Here is a 20,682-nt window from a genome sequence, read left to right as displayed (position 1 = left end):
AGAAATGTTTTTAAATTCTCATGTAAGAAAATTTACTTGGGGCAGCTCTCCAGAAAAAAAAAAAAAATGAAAAAAAAATCAAAATAAGGGACTGAACCAAGGAAAAACATGGTATTAAAGAAATAGTGGTTTCAACTCTATTTATAAAAACCTTAAATGTGAATGGCTTAAATGATGCAATCAAAACAAAATAATCCAGACTGTCAAACTAGATAAAAAAACAAGATTCAATTATATGTTATTCATACAAGATACACTTTATTTTTGTCTTTTTTTCTAGATTTCATTATTTTTTAATTGACAAATATAAATTGTACACATTTATGGTGTACAACTTGATGTTTTGAAATATATATACTGTATGGAATAGCTACATCGAGCTAACACCTGCATTACCTCACATACTTTTCATATTTGAAAGGGACAACCAAAGTAAGTACTCTCTACCATTTTTCTGATGTGAAAACACTTGAAAACTTCTAGAAATTCCACCCACTGGTGTTAGACTCTACTCTAGCAGCCCTCATTTTCCTCTCCTCCACCACACTGCTCAACTACCAAAATCATCTTCTAGGAGACTAAAGATATTTACCTTGGCTCCACTTCCTCTGGGAAGCACCCCAGGCCTGCCACCAGTGTCCTCCACGCCCCTCCCCGGCTGTTCCTCTGTGCTCCGTGGTGCCCCAGACCCAGTGCCCCTGATGTTAGGGCACTCACAGTTCTGAACACTGTAACCCACGTCTCTAACTCGAAAGTGAGCTCCTCCAAAGCAGGGAGGGCTCCTTCATCTTTATTCCAACCAGGAACCAGCATGCAGTAACTTCCTAATGCATATTTCTATTAAATTTAGTGGGAAACAAAAGCCCTCTAGCCCAGAGGTTCTCAACCTTTTAATTACCAGAGGTGCCTTGTATCATTTTTTAAGTTTTTCCTGAATAGTGTTCTTAATAATTTATTCATATTCCCACTTAATTAAACTCTGAACACACAAAACTACCAATTGGAACTGCTGAAAAAATTAGTGCTACCTAACTAAATTGCTATGAATTCCACACAAAGGCAAAAAAAAAAAACAAAAAACCACCGCTAATGTTTTAGTTAGTGTTTAATTTAGTTATCAACATCTTGGTAAAATTGGGTAACTTTCTGAAATAATTTTTAAAACCCAAAGCTATCAAACACATTAGAATAAAGAGAAATGACTGCCCCCCACACACCCAGTGAGAGGACAATTTAATGACATGCATCAAGGGCCTTAAAAATGTCAGTCTTAGCCCCAGTCATTCTACTCTGGAGAATTCTATCTTAAGGAAATATAAAATACAAAAATATACAAAAATGTGTTTTCTATGTAAAACATGTTATTGATGGGTAATTTATAATATTGAAAAGTGGGAAACAACCTAGATATCTAATACTTTGGGAATGGTTAAAAAAACAAAAAGTTATATGACAGCCAAACAATGGAAAACTATGAAGCTTGTTAAATTGAGGCTTACACAGAATTTTTTAAAACATAGTAATATGTTTAAGTGACAATGGTAGGTCAACAAAGCAGAACATAAAATTGTATGCATGGTATGACCTCAACTATACACAAAATAATGTTTTTTTAAAAAAAGACAGGAGAAAAGGATAGGATTTGAGGAGTGTGTGTGTGTGTGTGTGTGTGTGTGTGTGTGTGTGTGTGCGCGCGTGTGTAAAAAAATAAAAAATAAAAAATTAAATAAAAAATAAAAAAAGACAAATGAAATCCACTAAAAGTTCAAAAGTGATTTGTTTCCAAGTGGTGGTATTCTGGGTGAATTTTTCATCTTTCTCTTTCTCTGTGTTTTCTAATGTTATGCAATAAGGACAGTGCTTTTATAACTTTTTTAAAAACATCAAAAGGTTAAAATACAAAACAGCCTGAGGACGCATTACTCACATGTCCAAACAACAATTTTTAAAAGATAGCATTCACGGATCTGTTCAGGAACTCAAAAAGATGAACTAAAAAAAAAAAAAAAATCTCATACTTTTTAACAAATCCATAATAGTTCTTCAATTTTCTTCAATTTCTTCCTCTGCTGACTGTTACATAGAATATTAAGATTGGAAAAAATAATTTGTACCTACTAACAACTATCTTTCAATCATGAAATCAAACTATTATTCGACATCTGGACACTTGAGCTACCTGCATTGATTGCCAAACACATTTCCAGGACAGAAATGTCTCTCTTTAGACCAACTCCAAGTATACCCTCCAGAGCAATGAGTATTCTGTGCCAACCATGAAAAGAAGAAAGATTCCAAAGTTCCTTTTGAAAGAGTCCAACAAATATTTGGTCTGCTGTGACCAGATCTTCACTTCTGCTAGATAAAAAGCTTTTTTTGGAAAAAAGACAGACCACTGTGCTTTGAGGGCCAAATGACCTTGATGTGTCCCTTTAGGTAATGAAATGGTAATGAAATGATCTTGAATATTATCCATAGGATGCGACACAACATTTCTAACCAGAACTCTTCTTTTCTGTAGAAGACCATGTGGTTTGATGAAAAGACTACAGGTTTTGCAGTCCACAGAACTAGTTTTAAATCTCAATTTTGCCACTCACCAGCCTTGTGACCTTGGTAAGTTAACTTCCCTAAGCCTAAGCTTTCTGTAAAACAGGGCTAACAGTACCTACCTAAAAGGCTGCTGTGAGAATTCACCAAGCTAATAGAATAAAAGTGCCCAGCACGGCGTATGTCACATACCAAGCATTCTAAGTGACAGCTTTTATTCTTACAGCTTGGCTCGGTGTTCATTTCAGTATTTCATTTGAAATAGTGCCCTTTGCAATACAAATTAAAAGGGATTTTTAAATCGTCATATAACATGGACAAGCCAACACTGAAGGAAATTGTTTCAGTGTTTTAGCTGAATTTCATCCTGAAATTCCTAACAAAAACCCCTTTATGACAGGAAAATCTAGCTAAAACCTCAGAAAGCCAAAACACAGAATTTGTCCCTTAACTTGATCATTCAGAATGAGGGGCCTGAAGGCCATGGAGGTTAGGAATTATAAGCTTACACATCAACCCCATCCAGTTGTTTCACCCTGGACAAGTGACTGAATCCCCGTGAACACAAGTTCCTTCCGTATAGAATGGGAGAAGAACAGTAATTAGAGTTGTGAAAATTTAAAAGAAAAAAATAGCCTGTGGTAAGTGTCTGCCACATAGCAAGTGATTAAAATACTGTGGCTTTTTTTTTTACAGTAATTAGAGTTGACATGAAAATTTAAAAGGAAAAAAAGCCCACGTTAAGTGTCTGCCACACAGCAAGTGATTAAAATATTGTGGGTCTTTTTATCATATGGTTAATATTACACCAACTGCTAATGCTTCATTTCATCAATGTCAATGAGTTGTGTCCAGAAAAACAGGAAAATAAATAAATCTCAAAGCACAGAGGGCCACTCTGACCCTCTGTCAGTACTTACGTCGGCAGACTTTACAGCACTGGCCAGCGATGTGCACAGGGAGGGAGTCTGGGGAACAATTGAGAGGGGGGCAGGACATCCTTCGGCATTCCACAGTACCACTCTGAGGAAGGAAGGAAGGAAGGAAGAAAGGAAAGAAGGAAAGACAAAGGGAAAAAAATCTCAGAAGTATCCTTTGAAAGATCCTATTGTTGAGAAAGTTCAAATCTCCCAGAAACCTCATCAGGGAAACATAAGCAGTATGAGGAATTCCCAGTCCACTGCAGGACCACAGATAAAGTATTTTCTCCAGCCCGAATGAACCTGTGCCACCTCAATTCCTTTTCTGATAGACATCACTGGCTTCATCCCACCTGCCCACATGGGCTAAGTAGATTATGCAGTAAATAAAATGTCTATTTTTATAAGAACATAAATAACATATTTCCAGAGTCTGTCAATCATTTCTGAGGCTCTAACAATCTGTTTTGTATTTTCCTGGACAAACAATGGCATTCTTCAGATATTTATCAAGTAATTTCAGCTGGACAGGGTTTACATACTAATTTTTAGAGAGGGCTGTTATAATTCCCTGAAACAGACAAAGGAGCATACAAATGATGGATACCCTGAAAGTTGGGTTTGGGGAGAGGGAATGCCTTGAAATTCTCTGAAACAGGAGATGGATATACCTTGCAAAAACCAACAAAAACACCTAGAGACTAATGAAGCCCCCTTTTTAAATTTATTCTATTTGTGAATAAAGCTAACTATTAGGTTATTTGAAAATTACAGGAGTCCCTTCCTTCCTCCATATTCCGACCTCCAACCTCCAAACGGTATGTTACTTAATTATAATACTAAATCAGATGAGAATGTGTTGGCAACAGAAAGCAGATTTGAATTTCTGAGTATTTACATAAGAAATGACACTTTTCCAGCATCACTTCACAGTGGCTCAGACTGCTAGTGGGTGCTATGTAAAAAGGTAACACTTCTTAGAGTTAACATTATATATTAAAGCACCAGATCACACTATAATTAGTGAACCTCTCCCCTTAAACCTGTTTATATCTTGCTTATTTACAAAAGGCTTACTTTGCACGTGCAGTTCCTGCAGTGGTCACCTTCAACCCAAGAGTCTTGGTCTCGATAGAGCAGTCCACTCACTTGGCAGGTCTTCTCACAATGACAGTTTTCCAACTGACTAAGTCTTGTCTCTGCATAATTTAGCTGCAAACAAGAATTACTACATATAATTCCTATAATTGAATGGCATTGTCCTAACAAGGCTATCAGCCAAAAGAAAAATAGTCCTCGTTTAAACAAGAAAAGAAAAAAAAAAAATGCTCAGAGTATTTCACTGAGTTTTAGCAGGATCTGTTTTTTGTTTCTTTGGTTTTTTAAACAAGGTAGAATCGCTCTAAATCGAAGACATATTGGCTCCCACGGTCTAATGAATACCAAACGAGACATTAAACTGTATCTCAGGAACCTCATGGGTGTTCATAAACGTGTGTACTTTCAGCTCGAGCCCACACAGAAACGCTCATAATGAATGTGGTCTCAAGGACTCATTACAATGTTTACAGGAGATCTAATCAGGAACTCCGATGCGCTTACATTTATCTCCCACTATCCATGTTCTTCACACACTAACCAGAATGTCATGGTTTGCAAACTAGGAAGTCACTGATTCCTCTCTGATGAAAAATTCTGGAGAGTTAGGGCCAGAAAAAAGAAAGTCTTAAGAGGATCTAGTTTCTCCTCAGATCAGCATCCCTCAAACAGATGCCCCGGGAACTCACTTTGGTGGTCAGATGAAGGTCCGGAGAGGTAACCAAACCCCCAGTTAAGATCAGCGTTTTGTAAAATAACCTTTGTCATTTTTCTAGGCCACCCAATCATTACTATTACTCACAGAGTCTTCGAATCACCCATTTCAAAGGGATTATAAAATTTGAATATCTTCACAAGAAACCCCAAGTGCTTATCTAGCCTCTGTCTGCACATCTCCAGTGGAGGGACACTTATTATCTTCCAAGGAAAGCCACTTTTTTTTGGTGCACTCTGGATATTTGAAACATCTTTCCTGGTTTAGGCTATGGAATCTCTCCTTTTTTTCCTGCTAGTTCTAGGTTTTCTTTGTAACCCATCCTGAGCAAGCCTAATCGAACATTTCAGGCTAATCTGTCCTCATGTCTCTCTTGACCACATTCGGTACCACCAAGTCCCCTTAACAGCCCCTCATAATATGGTTCCGTTTCTCTCTTCTAATCATTTTTCATATAGCCCTACTCCAGTCTGCCTTCAAAAATATGGTGCAAAAAACCCTAAACATAGCACTGTGGTATGGTCTGTCTATTGTCACATCCAGACAAAAAGTAACTCAATGCAGTCTCTTTACATAGAGACCACCATGATTAAAAAACAAATTCCATTTCCTAAAATCTTACCTAATAGTTTCTTTTCCTTCTCAATCATATGTATGTGTCTATGTCTTGAGTACTTTTCCCACATAGGAGATCAATCTTTGATCCAATTAGGACTACTTTGAGTCAGTATTTTAGGTATAAGGGGATTGAACCTGAAGAATGATGACTTCCATCATCTTTCTATGTTAACTGTGGCTTCATTCTCTTCTCAATTACTCATAACAGCTCAGCTCACTGGAAATGGAATCCACTTGTAATTCTCACCCTTGTTTCTGTCATTTATTTCATCCTTTTCCTCCAAGATTTTGGAATTTCTCAAGAAAACATGTCCCTTGTCCACCTTTTGTAGGTGTAGCAAAGAGCAGAGAAAATAACAACTAGGATCCTGGACAAAAATGCATGCACTATGATCAGCCCAGAAAGAACTGAGTTGACTCTGCCTGAAATATTACCTTCCTATGACTCCTTCTAATATGCATGATCTTCCAAAAATTCATGTTTCATTTACAACTCCAGCCTAATTACAGAGTTTCTAGATAATTAAGTTCTTTGGGAATTCTTTAGGAGACACAGATAAAATACATTTCCAAGAGTTTGGTGAAGTCAAGTGACCAAATTTATATAGTTGTCCCTCAGTAACCTCTGAGGGTTGGTTCTAGAATCCTCTGCAGATACCAAAATCCACTAATTCTCAATTCCCTTCTATAAAATGGTATAGTATTTGCATATAACCTACACTTATTCTCCCATATACTTGAAATCATCTCTAGATTATTTGTAATACCTAACATAACGCCTACATGTCACTCCATTTGCACAGATTTAGTATAGTACTTAGTGCTCAGAAAATTCAAGTTTTGCTTTCTGTAACTCTGTGTATTTTTTTTTCTGAATATTTTTGATCCAAGGTTGGTTGAATCCATGGATGTAGAACCTACAGATAGAGAAGACTGACTGTATAGGTCAGAGATTATAAAAAGGAAGTGACAATTTATCACTTAGTATCCTTACTTCATTTCTGTAGCCCCAATAGTTTCCACATAAGGTAGTGACTGATGTCTGACCTTGGATTGAACAGCAAATGGTTGAATTAGGTTTGCATCCCTCCTAAAGAAGGCTCAGAATTGGATACCTTTGTGAGAGGAGCAGTGCCTGCCTTACCCTGAAAGTCTGTATCACTCCAAGAAGAGAGCTTCTTAAAGACTAAATGATCCAAAAGGAAATTCTGTATCCATCCAAGTTTTCTGAAAATCCAGAGGCTTGCCTAAGGGTGATATTGGCAATTTCCAGTACTGTCCCACAAAGCTGAGCTACGCTCACCACAAAACTCTACTCTGAGGAAAATGTCAGTTTTAATATAATGAAGTCATTCTGAAGGCTGATTTTGTTTCCTTTCTGAATGTCGTTTTTATTTTTAATAGACATAGCCTTTTCTGACAACACTGAAAAGCTCTAATCTCTCTAATAGTAAGAATGCATCAGATGGACACAAAGACAAAGGGCTAATTTTTCAAAGGCACTTAATATGCAGTCTTGCCTTCCCTTTCCCCTGCTAAATCCTACAACAGCAATAAAGGGAACAAACAACTCTGAATCAAAAAATGAATTACACTTTCTGTCACCGGCATTAGCGTGCTGAATTTATACAAATTCATTTTCAAAAGCTGTTTCTACACTACCTGCCATTTTCTCCAAGAATATCTGCAGACCCAAAATAGACACGGTATCAAATCCACGTCTCTATTCTGTCTTCCTTTTGTTCATGTGTTTATCTGAGCAACCATGGACCGAATCATTTATCCTTAATTCCACACATTCAAAGATAGACAGCAGAGGCCTTTTTCATAACAGGTCAATGAACAGATCTAACTACACTAGTCATGGGATGGATTGCTTTTTTTTTTTCCTTTGAAATACTATTTATTTGCCATTTGCTATATGGAAGGGAAAAAAGAAATTCTCTATTGTTAAACCTTTAAGCTTAATTGAAAAATCATTACTGAGCTCCTTGAAACAATGAAAGTCTCAAAACTAAATATGTTACAAGCTGAAATGCCACTCCAAGGGCTGCTTGATTTGCATACATAGATTTGTCAAAGATTTAAACAGAAGTAATCAAGAAATTCCCAGTCTCTAGTGTCTCTTCTTTCTGAGTCTGAAGGCAGAATGGGATTACAGCACAGGTGGGATTCGAGAGCAGGACAGAGCCTGACCCTATCACAATGTACCTGCCCGAGCTGGTGGGTTATTCCCACAATGTCAAGACTAGCTGGGAGAACTTCCAGGATAAGCCAGGGGAGTTATGGATACTTGTGAACCACTAAGGAATGTTTCAGGTGACCAAAGAAGCATACTTTAGGTAATGGCCTCATACCTTCTCTGCCTTAAAAAAAAGTGTGGCTTTGCCAAAATGCCAGGATTCCTCAAGAGAACTCTTATCTACCCTGACCTCTGTCTCCTGAATGTGAATGCAAGCTGCTCCCTTAATCTATCCTGTATCAAGCAAGGGCACAGTCATTTGCCAGCATCCCCAACCCCAAGAAGAGAAAAGAAACAGTGAACTCTCCTAGACAGACCACTGGGCTGATCTGGTTTCTGTATATGTTAGTTTGACCTGACTTTGGCTACCACTTCCTGTCCAGCTTGTACATTGCACTTGCTCTCTAAGAGGGCTCCAGGGCTTCCATGTTGACCCAAGTATGAGGACTTCCTGCTGCCTTCCAGGACCTCCTAGAACCACACTTTAGACTAGGGACCTGAGAGCAACTCACAGCCTCTGCCTGACTGTAATTCCAAACCACTGAGGAAGATATACATTGTCTTAGAGATCATCTTCCCCTCATGGTTGTCTATTTTTTCTAGGTTTAACAGTATAAATAACAATAGCTACCATGTATTGAATGCCCATTGTGCGCCATGCAGCACACCTCACTTTCCTGGTCTCATGGAATCTTTGCAAAACCAGGAATAATTGTCATCATTTTCTATATGGGGAAATGGCAGTAGGAGCAAGTCCCATGACTTGTTCAAGGCTACAAAGGAAGTAATAAAATGGAGACTCGGAATCTGATCAGTCTGACTCCAAAGCTCATTCTCTGTCTCTGCTGTGATCTATGTCGCTATATGCCTATCTTAACCATAACTGCTGGACAACTCAAACCAAACCTACAAAGCTCAGCTCCAACCCCATTAACTAAATCTTGCCACAATACCTTTATTTAACTAAAAGCAAAGACTGAGTCCACATGAATCTGGTGTCATAGAATTCTCTTTTTGCATCAGGGAACCATCCTCAACTTCCAGCTTGTTTCACATCTTCAGACTCTATCTCCATCAATCTGCCAAAAGGGTGAATTACACTTCTGCTCCCACCAAGATGGCAGACTAGACACCCTATGGGACTTCACCGAGCGAGCCAACTACAATGCTGCATTCAGTATAGAACCAAAAACTTTTGAAAATCATCACAGAGCTGACACAAAAGAAAGCCACAGAGGCCTAAACAAAGAGACAGCAGGGCTCCCAGGAAATAAGTGAGCACCAAAACTGACAACGTCCTTATGGTCTCAGAAACATGGAGCCCTTAAGCTCCTATTCTGACAGCAGCACAGGGTAGGGGGCAGGGAAGAGTTAGGGGACAGGGTCTTCCCAGATGGTTGTCTTAAAGGAAACTCCTACATAAAGATGGGGCACTACTGTGCTGTACCTTCAGTTTTAGAGTGAACAAAATGAAAATGAAGCTTGTGTAAGGCACAGAAAGAAAACCGTCCTGTTCAGACCTTGGCACTAGCTAAAGGGGAAAAAAAATCTTCCTTGAGAATACTTAAGGAATCTTTTCCTGAGACTTCAGCTGGCCCATCCTAGGTTTAGCAGGCAGAGTCTGAGTAGTCTGTGTGGCCTGAAAATTCTTAAGCAGACGGTGTAAGATAAGGTGGTACAGAGTGGTCCTGACAGAAAAGCACACAGAATTTCAACACAGAATTCAAGGAATTCCCACATATTTCCAAGGAAAACAAGAAGCTCAAGGTACATTAAGAGGCTTTGCTCTTTTTTTCACTTATTTATTTGTTTTTTGACCACTAGGTGCTGTGGGAAGAGGCCTTGTTCCTGCCCTAAGCTCCTCCTTGAAAAGTTGTTACAAGCTCACGTTCCCATATTTCACTCTCAACAGATATCATCTGAAAACTTTAGCACAGCTCAATGAAATGATCCAACACACATTTCTCTTTTCCTGTCTTTTTATGTGCTCATTCTTCTTGCTGATATCTCCATCCTCCTGCCAGTAACACCTACCTCCTCCTCTCCAGCAGTCACTCCCTCTCTATGTTTTGTCTCTTGCTCCAACCCTCTCGTCTTGAACCATAAACTTTCTCAGTCATGATTCCACTTTCAGGGTCTAACTACCTGAGTTCAGGTCCTGACTCTGCCATCCGCTATCTTAAGGAAAACTTATCAGAGCTTCCTGGACCTCATTGTTCCCAATTGTAAAGTAGGCTAATAAATTAAACCTGACTCACAAGATTGTTGTAAGGATTTAAGTGACAGTGAATATAAAGAGTTTAAGCATCATAATTAATACATAGGAAATGCTCAACAGATGTTACCTAGTGTGAGTGACTTTCCAGCTTCCTCTAGATCAAGGGTTGACAAACTGAGACCAGTGGGCCAAATCTGGCACACCGCTTATTTTTGTAAGGCCTGTGAGCTAAGAATGGTTTTTACAGTTTTCAATAGTTGTATTTTAAATGATTATAAATGATTACAGTTAAATGAAATAAGCATATGTTAATACATAATATCCTCAATTTCACATCTTGGCCTGCAAAGCCCCAAATTTACTAGCTGGTCCTTTACAGAAAAAGTTGGCCAATTCCTATTCTAGATTATCATAGATAGATTTCAAATTATGCAGTGAAAATGGAAGTAGTCAGTTTTCAAACGGTAATTATATACACAGTTTGTAAGGAACAGACTTACAGATCTGCTAAATTACCAGAGGTGGGGTTTAGAAGGTGGATTAAATCTGTGGTCACCAACCCCCAGGCTGTGGATTGGACCAGTCAGTGGCCTGTTAGGAACTGGGCCGCACAGCAGGAGGTGAGCGGCTGGTGAGCTCCCCACTGCTCGCCATGTCACCATCCATGGAAAAATCGTCTTCTATGAAACCAGTCCCTGGTGCCAAAAACATTGGGGACTGCTGGATTAAACCATTTTCCACTTGCAATTGCCCACAATTAAGTATCTTCCGCCTCACAAATGCCCATTTTTACATAATAATGTTTTGAGAATAGAGCTCCATGTGGCTCCTAGGTAATGCATAACTAAAAAGAGAAAAATGATACTCCCTGCAATGGGAAAAAATGAGAAAGAAAAGGGCATCCTGAAAGCTGGAGAAGGGAGAATCGCAATCACCAGAGACTGAGCGGCATGTTTCTTGTTCCAAAAATTTGGTAGCATGCTAAAATATAATTAACAGTATTGAGATCAAGCTGCTCCAGACAATATGAAATAAAAGCCTTTATATGCCACAAGCTGGGAAGGCAAATAATTGCCTGTGTTTTACATTTCCACTATACTCTGAAGTGAAAAGCTAATGCTTTTCAGATCTCTAACCTCAGTCTCAATCCTCTTACAAAAGTGTTCCATCTCTCCTTTCCAGACAAGAAGAGACTTAGCTTGGCCAAAAACCTAGTTTGAAAAGGAAACGTTGTCTTCAGTGGCACAATCTACGGGTCCAAACCACAGCCTTACCTCCCACTCACTCACCCACCCACCAATTTTTTTCCACGTCTTGGCTGATGGTAGGGAGCAGTCTTAGCCGCAGGTGGAATAGGATTAATGTATCATTTTCACTGTTATTAAAATTTTCCCTTTTGCAGAATATAATGTCTCTTAGGCCCAACCTAATTCTTTCTTTGCCCTAGGCGGGAACTCACATCCACGACTGATTGGTATCATAACAATGGCATTAGCCACATTTTCTATTTTTTCAGTGTCTTTTTCCATGAGGCTCAGAGCTTTTCATTATGAAGCTACACTTTATGAATATATATTAAAGCCCCTAATTGTTTACATTTTTGGCTCCGCCACTTAGTAGGAACATTTCTAGGAGAGAAATCATGTCTTGTTCACCGTTGCCTCTTTGTGCCTAACACTGTCCAGCGAATAGCAGGTCCTCAGAAGATGCTTGTTAAGTGACTGATGGAAAGGAGGAAAAAATGCAGAACTATAGAAAACTGAAGATGTTGAAAGGCAAACTTTACCCCCTTCACCATTTAACTCAGGACAAGCTCTGAAATGAATCACACATTGAAAATGTGATATAATGCCTTCCTGTGACAGTAATCTGTTCCTAACAATAGCTATTTTGCCCTTTCTGATTATTGGCAATTATTCTTACATCCAAAATGCATTAGCTTATAAGCAGCAGTGGCTCTGACCGTATATCATCTTACAGTGTTACTAGTTTCATAGCCAATGGGCAAATTCCTTTTCTATTTCCCTGGGGAATCTATGGTGATACATGTTGCCTCTGGCTTCCAAACATTTTTCAAGGAAACATTCTGATACAGCCTAATAGTATCAAAAACATGAATGGTTATGTTTACTATAGGTAGTTCTATTTCCAATAAGAATAAACCATTTTTGTAGTAACATAGAACAGATGCCAAGGCTAAAAATGTTTCCATTACAGCATATCACTCTAAATTCCAGATAGGACAGAGAAAGAAATGAAACATCACAAGTGAAATTTAGATACCTACTTTTGCAGTCATCTTGGCCAAAAGCTCTTGTAAATCCATTATTCCTTGCACCAGGCTTAAGAAATCACTGCAGGTTGGGCAAGCTCAAAAAAGAAAACAGAAAATAGAAATTGATATTATGCTAATATAAGAAAGAAATTTTTTAAACAGTAGTTGTTCGACTATGAAAAAGGGTTTTTGCTTTTTTGGTTAAAGTATTGCTCTGAAGTTTGAGTGAAATCACAGATGATTTCAGGTCTTGATCTTTTCCTATTTTAATAAGCACAAAGAAAGGAACAGGAAAAAAGTCCTATTAATTGAAAAGAAAGGCAACAAGACACTTTAAAATTATAATGAAACTTTCATTTTTATTGAAAGGTGACTGAAAAATATGTTAAGTATCACTGAAGAAGAAAATATAAACTCACCTCCAGGTCAAAAAGTTTAAAACCAGTTTTTTTAAATATATATAATTATATTAAACATATCTTTGTGTATCAATCTTTGGAACCTGCTAGAGTAACCCTTTTCTTACCTTCAAACAATAATTTTATAAATAATACAGTCTTCTTAAAATTTCAGATACAGAATTATGTAATAGAGATAGTAAGTTCTCTTTCATTATCCTATCTCAGAAGTCAATACTGTAAATAGATTGTGTATATCCTTCCAGATGTGTTTATCTGATATAATCAAGTTATATAATATTTAAAATTTGCAAATGTTTTTAGTTGCTACTTACTGCGATTTAAGTTCGGACACTGGGTTATATATCCATTTGGCATAAAGATGATTTTCCCATCTTGGATGATCCCCTTGATAACAGAAGAGACAGGTGCAATCAAGATTACTGTCACTAGGTCAAATGGTCCCTGTGTAGTCACATAGTCTCTGCAGATTATTTTTTAACAAGATTAATTTGCCAGACTTCAAAGTATACTACAAAGCTGTGATTATTACAACTGCTTGGTATTGGCACAAGTGCAGGGACACAGACCAGTGGAACAGAACAGAAAATCCAAATATAAAACCATCCTCATATAGCCATCTAATCTTTGACAAAGCAGACAAAAACATACTCTGGGGAAAAGATTCCTTATTTAACAAATGGTGCTGGGAAAACTGGATAGCCACATGTAGAAGACTAAAACAGGACCCACAGCTTTCACCTCTCACAAAAATCAAATCACGGTGGATAACAGACTTAAACATTAGGTGGAAAACTATTAGAATCCTAGAAGAAAATGTAGGAAAGACTCTTACAGACATTGGCCTAGGCAAAGAATTTATGAAGAAGACCCCTAAGGCAATCACAGCAACAACAAAAATAAATAAATGGGACCTGATCAAATTAAAAAGCTTCTGCACAGCCAAGGAAACAGTTATGAGAGTAAACAGACAACCTACAGAATGGGAAAAAATTTTCGCATACTACACATCAGATAAAGGACTGATAACAAGAATATATTTAGAACTCAAGAAAATTAGAAAGAAAAAATTGAACAAACCTATCAAAAAGTGGGCAAAGGACACGAATAGAAATTTTTCAAAAGAAGATATAAAAATGGCTAACAGACATATGAAAAAATGTCCAACATCTCTAACCATCAGGGAAATGCAAATCAAAATGAGATACCACTTAACGCCAGTGAGAATGGCCTTTATCAAAAGTCTCAAAACAATACATGTTGGCGTGGATGCGGAGAGACAGGAACACTCATACACTGCTGGTGGGACTGTAAACTAGTGCAACCCCTATGGAAAACAATATGGAGATACCTTAAACAGATTCAAGTAGACCTACCATTTGATCCAGCAATCCCATTATTGGGCATATACCCAGAAGAACAAAAGTCATTCTATAAAAAAGACACCTTCACCCGAATGTTTATAGCAGCACAATTCACAATTGCAAAGATGTGGAAACAACCCAAATGCCCATCAATTCACGAATGGATTAGTAAATAGTGGTATATGTATACCATGGAGTATTACTCAGCTATAAGAAATAACGGTGATACGACATCTCTTTGGTTCTCCTGGAGAGAGTTGGAACCCATTATATTAAGTGAAGTATCCCAAGAATGGAAAAACAAGCATCAAATGTACTCACCAGAAAATTGGTTTCCCTGATCATCTCCTAAATGCACATTGGAGAATGATACCAACTGGATATCAGACTGAGGCAGGGGGTGGGGGGAGGGGATGGGTGTATGCCTACATGATGAGTGCGTTGCGCACCATCTGGGGAATGGCCATGTTTGAAGGTGCTGACTGGGGAGGTGGGAGGTGGGGGGAGGGGATGGAGGTATGACTACATGGTGAGTGCCAGGCGCACTGTCTGGGGAATGGACAGGCTTGAGGCTCTGACTCAGGGGGATGGGCGGGACATGGGCAATATATATAACCTGAGCTTTTGTACCCCCATGATAAGCTGAAATAAAAAAAATAATAATAATAGCTAAAAAAAAAAAAACAAGACTAATTCATTCATAAGGTGAAGTATACACTGAACTAGTTTAATAGCCAATGGGAAAATTCATCCCCCAGCCCAAACCATCCTCTTTTAGAAATCTTGAAATGTACATTCATCTTGAGAAAGCTGCAGTAAGTTGCCACTGGTTAATGCCAATAATAGAGCATCAAGGATCCCTCAGTAAATGTTCTTAAACTATCAAATTACAAAAGCATTGGTTCAATAAAAATTCTCTTCAGTGCCCTAATCATCCTAGAACGTTAAATGTTACTGATTGACAGAATTTTTTAAGTGAGAAGAAAGAAATAATAGAAACATATTAGACTAACAATGTTTCTATCGATTCATTTAGTCAAGGAAATAAAATTAGACACCAGGAAAATTCCACAAAACAATCTTTGGTATTCAACTAATTGAGTAACGTGAGACTTTGTTGGTGAGTCTTAAGACTTGCTCAATACCTGGGAGTCAAAGGTGATCTTTTACTTCTATAATTTATTCTGGAAGAAAAGCTCAAATTTAAGAAAGTCATCAGGACTGCCATCTCTCAATGAAAATATTGACTTGGCTTTTGAATTTTTCAAGTTGAATTTTAAGATTCTGTTTTTAGGTTTGGTGGGGTTTTTTTTTCCCCTGATTTGATGGAAGAGATATTACAGAACAGATGGAAGATGTGGAAGCTGGTTCAGAATATTGAGCTTAATCTATAAATAAAATATAGGCTTAAGATAGTGCTGCAAGTCTTTCAGAGGGAGTAACATTTAACATTTATGTGCTCATCTTCTAAACAGCAGAAGGCAATCAGCAAATGCTATTTTCTGCTTATTATTTCAAGATAAAATATTAATTGGAAATATTAATAGAAATAACAGGATCATGGCACCTCTTCCACAGAATTATATAGGTTTATAAACCTTTTCCTCTTCGAGGCTGATACAGTGTTTGCGGTTACAAGAAAAGACAGCCTGACCATGGGGAAGAAAGTTCCTGCCACTGTTCCTCAATATTAATTCATAATCTCTTGCAGGGGGATACCAGGGAGCAATTAATGGAGCACAATCTAAGTGAATTAGCTTCTCTCTGGGACAAAGCTGCTCAGTTTTTCAAAGCAAATTAACTCCTTCAAGAGATAAGAGCACCTTCTGAGCACATGTGGTAATTTGAGAAAAATATGGAATTACAAGTCAGGGGGCTTGGGTTCAAGTTCTGGACCCATCTCTAGCTAACTGAGTGAATTTAGGCTATACGTCAACTACCTTTCCTGAGCCTCAGTTGCTTCATCTGAAAAAAAAAAGTGCTGGATAAAAAGCTAAAGATCCTCCTCCAGCACCCAAATTCGAGGTCACTTAAGCAGGCATCCAAACTGAAATTGTCACATTTAGTTCTCTGTGTTTTCATTACCTTTCAAGTTTAAAAAAATAAAATCAAAATCAATCTGGACAGACAAAATTATAGATTTCCATCTTAGGGATTTCCTAGGACATGGGAAATTTCAGTGCCAAAACAGAAGAGGCAAACCAGGACTGCTGGTCACCCTAGCTGATGTGGAAGGAAACAGACAGGTCTACTTATCTGTCAGAAAATCCTAAATTTTCATAGTTTTATCATCCACGGAAAGGGCACTCAGAAACCTGGAGCTTATTCGTCATCCTAGTAAATACCTTCGCAAAAACAAATTGAAAATTCATTTAAAAGGGATATCCTGTCCCATTGATCCTATAGCAAAGTAATATGGTATATAGCAGTGTTCCTTTTCCTTTTTTTTTTCTTTTTTTTTTCCTTTTCCTTTTTAAGTGATTCTACTAATTTTAGTTTCATTCCAAATTACAAATTGCCTCCCCACACCGTTGTATCCCTCCTCATTTCTCTGTCTTCCCTCTTGTAATCTCTAGCGTGTGTGTGTGTGTGTGTGTGTGTGTGTGTGTGTGTGTGTGTGTGTGTTACACAGATCATTAGGTGAAGGTCAACAATGTTGACTTGAACAAAAGCAGAAATAAGAGCTGACAGCTTCCCAATGCTCATTAACACAAAAACCCAAAGCACTAGATATTTTTTCTGAGGAAAGGTCACAGGGGTCAGCCGACATACTGGCATGAAAATTTGTTCTTGCCAGATGAATCAAGATGGGAATGTTAATTTATTTGAGTGGACGTAATTCAATGCTGGATTAAAAGAAAGGTGGCAATGCCCTACAAATACCAACTTCAATCCAAAGAAGTCTAAGTGTGTATGTGTGTGTGCATATGACTACATACATGTGTTTGCTTCCCAGCACCTTCCCCAGAACAAGAACCAGAAGGGCTGGCATTAAGTTGCCATATGGACAATTTAGTGACTGGACATTTGTCAGTAAAAGGAGCATTTGCTAAGCATGTAGTTTTCTTTACAAAACTACAAAAAGGAGTTTTATAACATATGAAACTACAAAGCAGTTCCATCAACCTTATTCCTCTCACCAAAAAAAAAATCATCTATGAAGATTTTCATAGATGAAAATATGCCTTCAAGCACTGCAACTTCTCCCAAAGGAGATAGGGTATAAGAAGACAGAATTTCTATTATTTCTCTTCACTTAACTTTAAATGTATCTACACTTAGCTGAAAAATGCAACTATAGCTGGGCCTATATTAGCTGACCTCATTTGATCTCATTTTTTCAGACTCATGCTCTATTTCATATTCATCTTGGCAGCATTTCTCAAATTTTGAGGTCTTAAGAATCACCTTGAGTATGTGTTAAATATTCAGATGCTAGGGTCAAAACCAAAAGATTGTGTTTCAGTAGAATTGGGGTGGGCCCAGAAATGTCCATTGTTAAAAGCTGTGCCAAATTATTCTGATCAAAGGCAGAAGGACCTCACTTTGAAAAATCCTTCTCTATTGTCAATAATTTGCTTCTTTTAGGGCAAGAGGGTTTATTCATTAAAAGTTCACAGTAGTTAAAATAGCATCCAACTCCTATATATAAACAGAGCAAAATCTCACTGATTTGTATTAATACCTGAATGAAAACCAACAGAATTACTAGACTATAAACACTATGAAGGCAAAAATTATATATTTTCAATTCAATATCCCCTGAAGTTTCTATTGTAGATTTCTCATAGTAAGAACAATAAATATTTTAAGAGCATCAAATTCCCAAAAACTATGAATTACACAATATTGAACCACATAATTTTGAGCACTGCTAGATTCTGTGAAGATCATGTAGGATATTAGCTTTTTAACCTAGGGGTATATATGTCAGAATTTTGGAAGAGGTTGGAGGAAAACAGTCATGCATATTTTGGAAAAGCTTCTGGGGTGACTTTGATACCCCCAATAGGAACTACTGATCTAGGACAACATCAACTGGTCATTTGACCTGTCAGAAACTTAAGGCTCTAATACTTTAAGTAGCATTCCTAAAGGATACCTTAATCCTAGGCCATACACTATGCAGGTCTACTAACTTCCAAAACCAGTGCTGGGTCACTACAATATGCTGTATTGAGGGAGCCCCTTAGTTACATGAACAAATAGGATGTTGCTACAGAGAGGTCCTGTTATCAAAATGAAGTTTTGTCTTAATTGCCTTAATAGATAGATGCTAATCAAACATGTATAACAAAGATTTGCATTTAGCTAACAGTTTGCTAAAACATTTTTTCAGTGCTAGAAAACAGGTCTTTTTAGGTAGCCGAATAGTCTCCCCTGTAATCTTATTTACATTGTTAATTTGCTAATCAATCCATTTTCTCATTGTTAGTGTAATGCTAAAGCTCAGCTGATCTAAGGCTCTAAATAAATCCCTAAGGCACAGAGCACACATTAATAAGTTTTTACTATGAGAACTGATGAAAGGGAGAAAAATGGATATTTTTTTCCTTTTGTTTAATCCACCTGTTGCCACCCTCTATCTCCTGGAGTCAGCTCACCATGCACTGAAAAATAAATTTGTACCAAGTAGATTGTATATTATGGGTTTTTAATGTTTGGGGAACTAATGCCCATTATTTTCATTGTTCCTAGAACGTTTCTCACTTTGCAGTAAGCAATATAGAAAGATGCAATAAAAAAATTAGAAAATTATGCCATTAGGACTTTCTTATGTACAGAGTAACTAAGATTAGGCAAGCTCTCCTAAACACTCTGAGCTTTCTTATACAAATGAAAGCAGCTTTACTACCAGACAAATGCTAATTCTTTTTTAACGCTCTTATTTCCCTGCAGATCTCTGTTTACATTGAAGAAAATGGTTCTATTTTTTTGTATGCTAAAACACTGAAACAAATTGCTTTGAAAGGGAAGGAGAAAGGGGTGGGAGAGTTTCCTGCCAGGCATGTAAATATATGGATGAAGATGTGTTCTGTTTATAAACTGGCAGGGACCCAAGCTTTGGCAAGAGGCTAACAAAAAGTAAGACTTGAGAAATTCACAAGAATAATTTTCAAAATGCAACCAACCATGCATTTCTGCCCTGAAGACAGTTAATAAAATATTCCAGCTTGCATAGAAGCCAAGAAAGACACTTGTAGACTTTCATTATGATCAATAACAACTGTCAGCTCATTAGCATATCATTAGCTGTCCTGCTGTTTCCAAAGTCTTAATGCACAGAAATATTAATCTACAAATGTAAAAGATCCCCCAGTTCTGTGAATTTGACTTTCTGCATGAAAGGAAAAATAAGAATTAAAGATGGGAGAAATCCAATATCGCTTCTTTTTCTATGTGCCTATAAACATATGTTTACCATCTGTGGAATTATGGGAAGCAGCTGAGGTAAAAACAACAGCTGTGAAATAAAAAAAAAAAAAATGTTGTAATCAATTTCACTTCCCAGTGACAGCTCAGCTGTTAGAGGAGACAGTGATGTCCAGGTAAGGGAAAGGTTTCAGACCCAAGTTCACCAGAGAGAGAGAGAGAAAGAGAGAGAGAGAGAGCTCGAGTGTACATTGGACTGTGCAAAAAGCTTTGGGATGGGAATTCTTTCTGCGACCTCAACTATTTAAAAACTGTAAGAACACTCACCCCTGAAGCATCCTACAACTTACTGTGGTTCACCTAGGCTTGTTCTTTATTTTTTATACTCTGAAATAGTAACAGCATAATCAGCTTAGAATGTGTCAAACAGAAATTAAGTGGGTAGTCAACCATCTCGATAATGAAAATCTACGGCAATCAGAAGATTCAGATAAGCCCATCACTACTGGCCAGTTTTTCTCAAATGAATGCTGTCTTGAAGTGAAGAAATCCCCAGCTCATGTTCTGTGTCTCAGACAGGAATTCCCTAATGCTAGAGGCTTATGTAGCGGCACCAAGCAAGCGATTCTATCCTCTGCTCTTTAATCAGCAGCCCTTTGCACTGTCCGTAAGGATCCACGAGGGCCCAGAAATTTGGTTTGACCAGTGAGGAGCCTTTGCTTTTACTTTGCCTATGAAGCAACATAGTAATAACTGATGTAGAGAATAACGTCATTTTAACCGGAAAACACATCATAAGCATTTTCAGTTCGGGAGCAATAAAGCAGATGTGGTTCTTGGACCCAGGAGGCAGCTTCTCCGGGGTAAATATTAAAAGCTGAACATGTTCT

General features: G+C 37.7%; 1 protein-coding gene across 3 annotated transcripts in view; it reads right to left on the bottom strand.

The window, feature by feature from the left end:
• NELL1 (neural EGFL like 1) overlaps positions 1-20,682 on the bottom strand; it is a 714,969-nt gene that overhangs the window by 536,822 nt on the left and 157,465 nt on the right. For all 3 annotated transcript variants that reach the window (XM_045557684.1, XM_045557686.1, XM_045557685.1), the window contains 4 exons: positions 13,370-13,442; positions 12,649-12,731; positions 4,548-4,682; positions 3,471-3,573 (listed from right to left, as the gene is read on the bottom strand). In XM_045557684.1, the coding sequence (XP_045413640.1) occupies positions 3,471-3,573; positions 4,548-4,682; positions 12,649-12,731; positions 13,370-13,442 (394 nt within the window). The remainder of the gene's footprint in view (positions 1-3,470; positions 3,574-4,547; positions 4,683-12,648; positions 12,732-13,369; positions 13,443-20,682) is intronic.

This window comes from Lemur catta, chromosome 7 (assembly GCF_020740605.2).
Source record: "Lemur catta isolate mLemCat1 chromosome 7, mLemCat1.pri, whole genome shotgun sequence".
Classification (NCBI taxonomy): Eukaryota; Metazoa; Chordata; class Mammalia; order Primates; family Lemuridae; genus Lemur; species Lemur catta.
The sequence above is the reverse complement of the archived record's forward strand: the minus strand, read 5'-3'. Positions and strand labels throughout refer to the sequence as shown.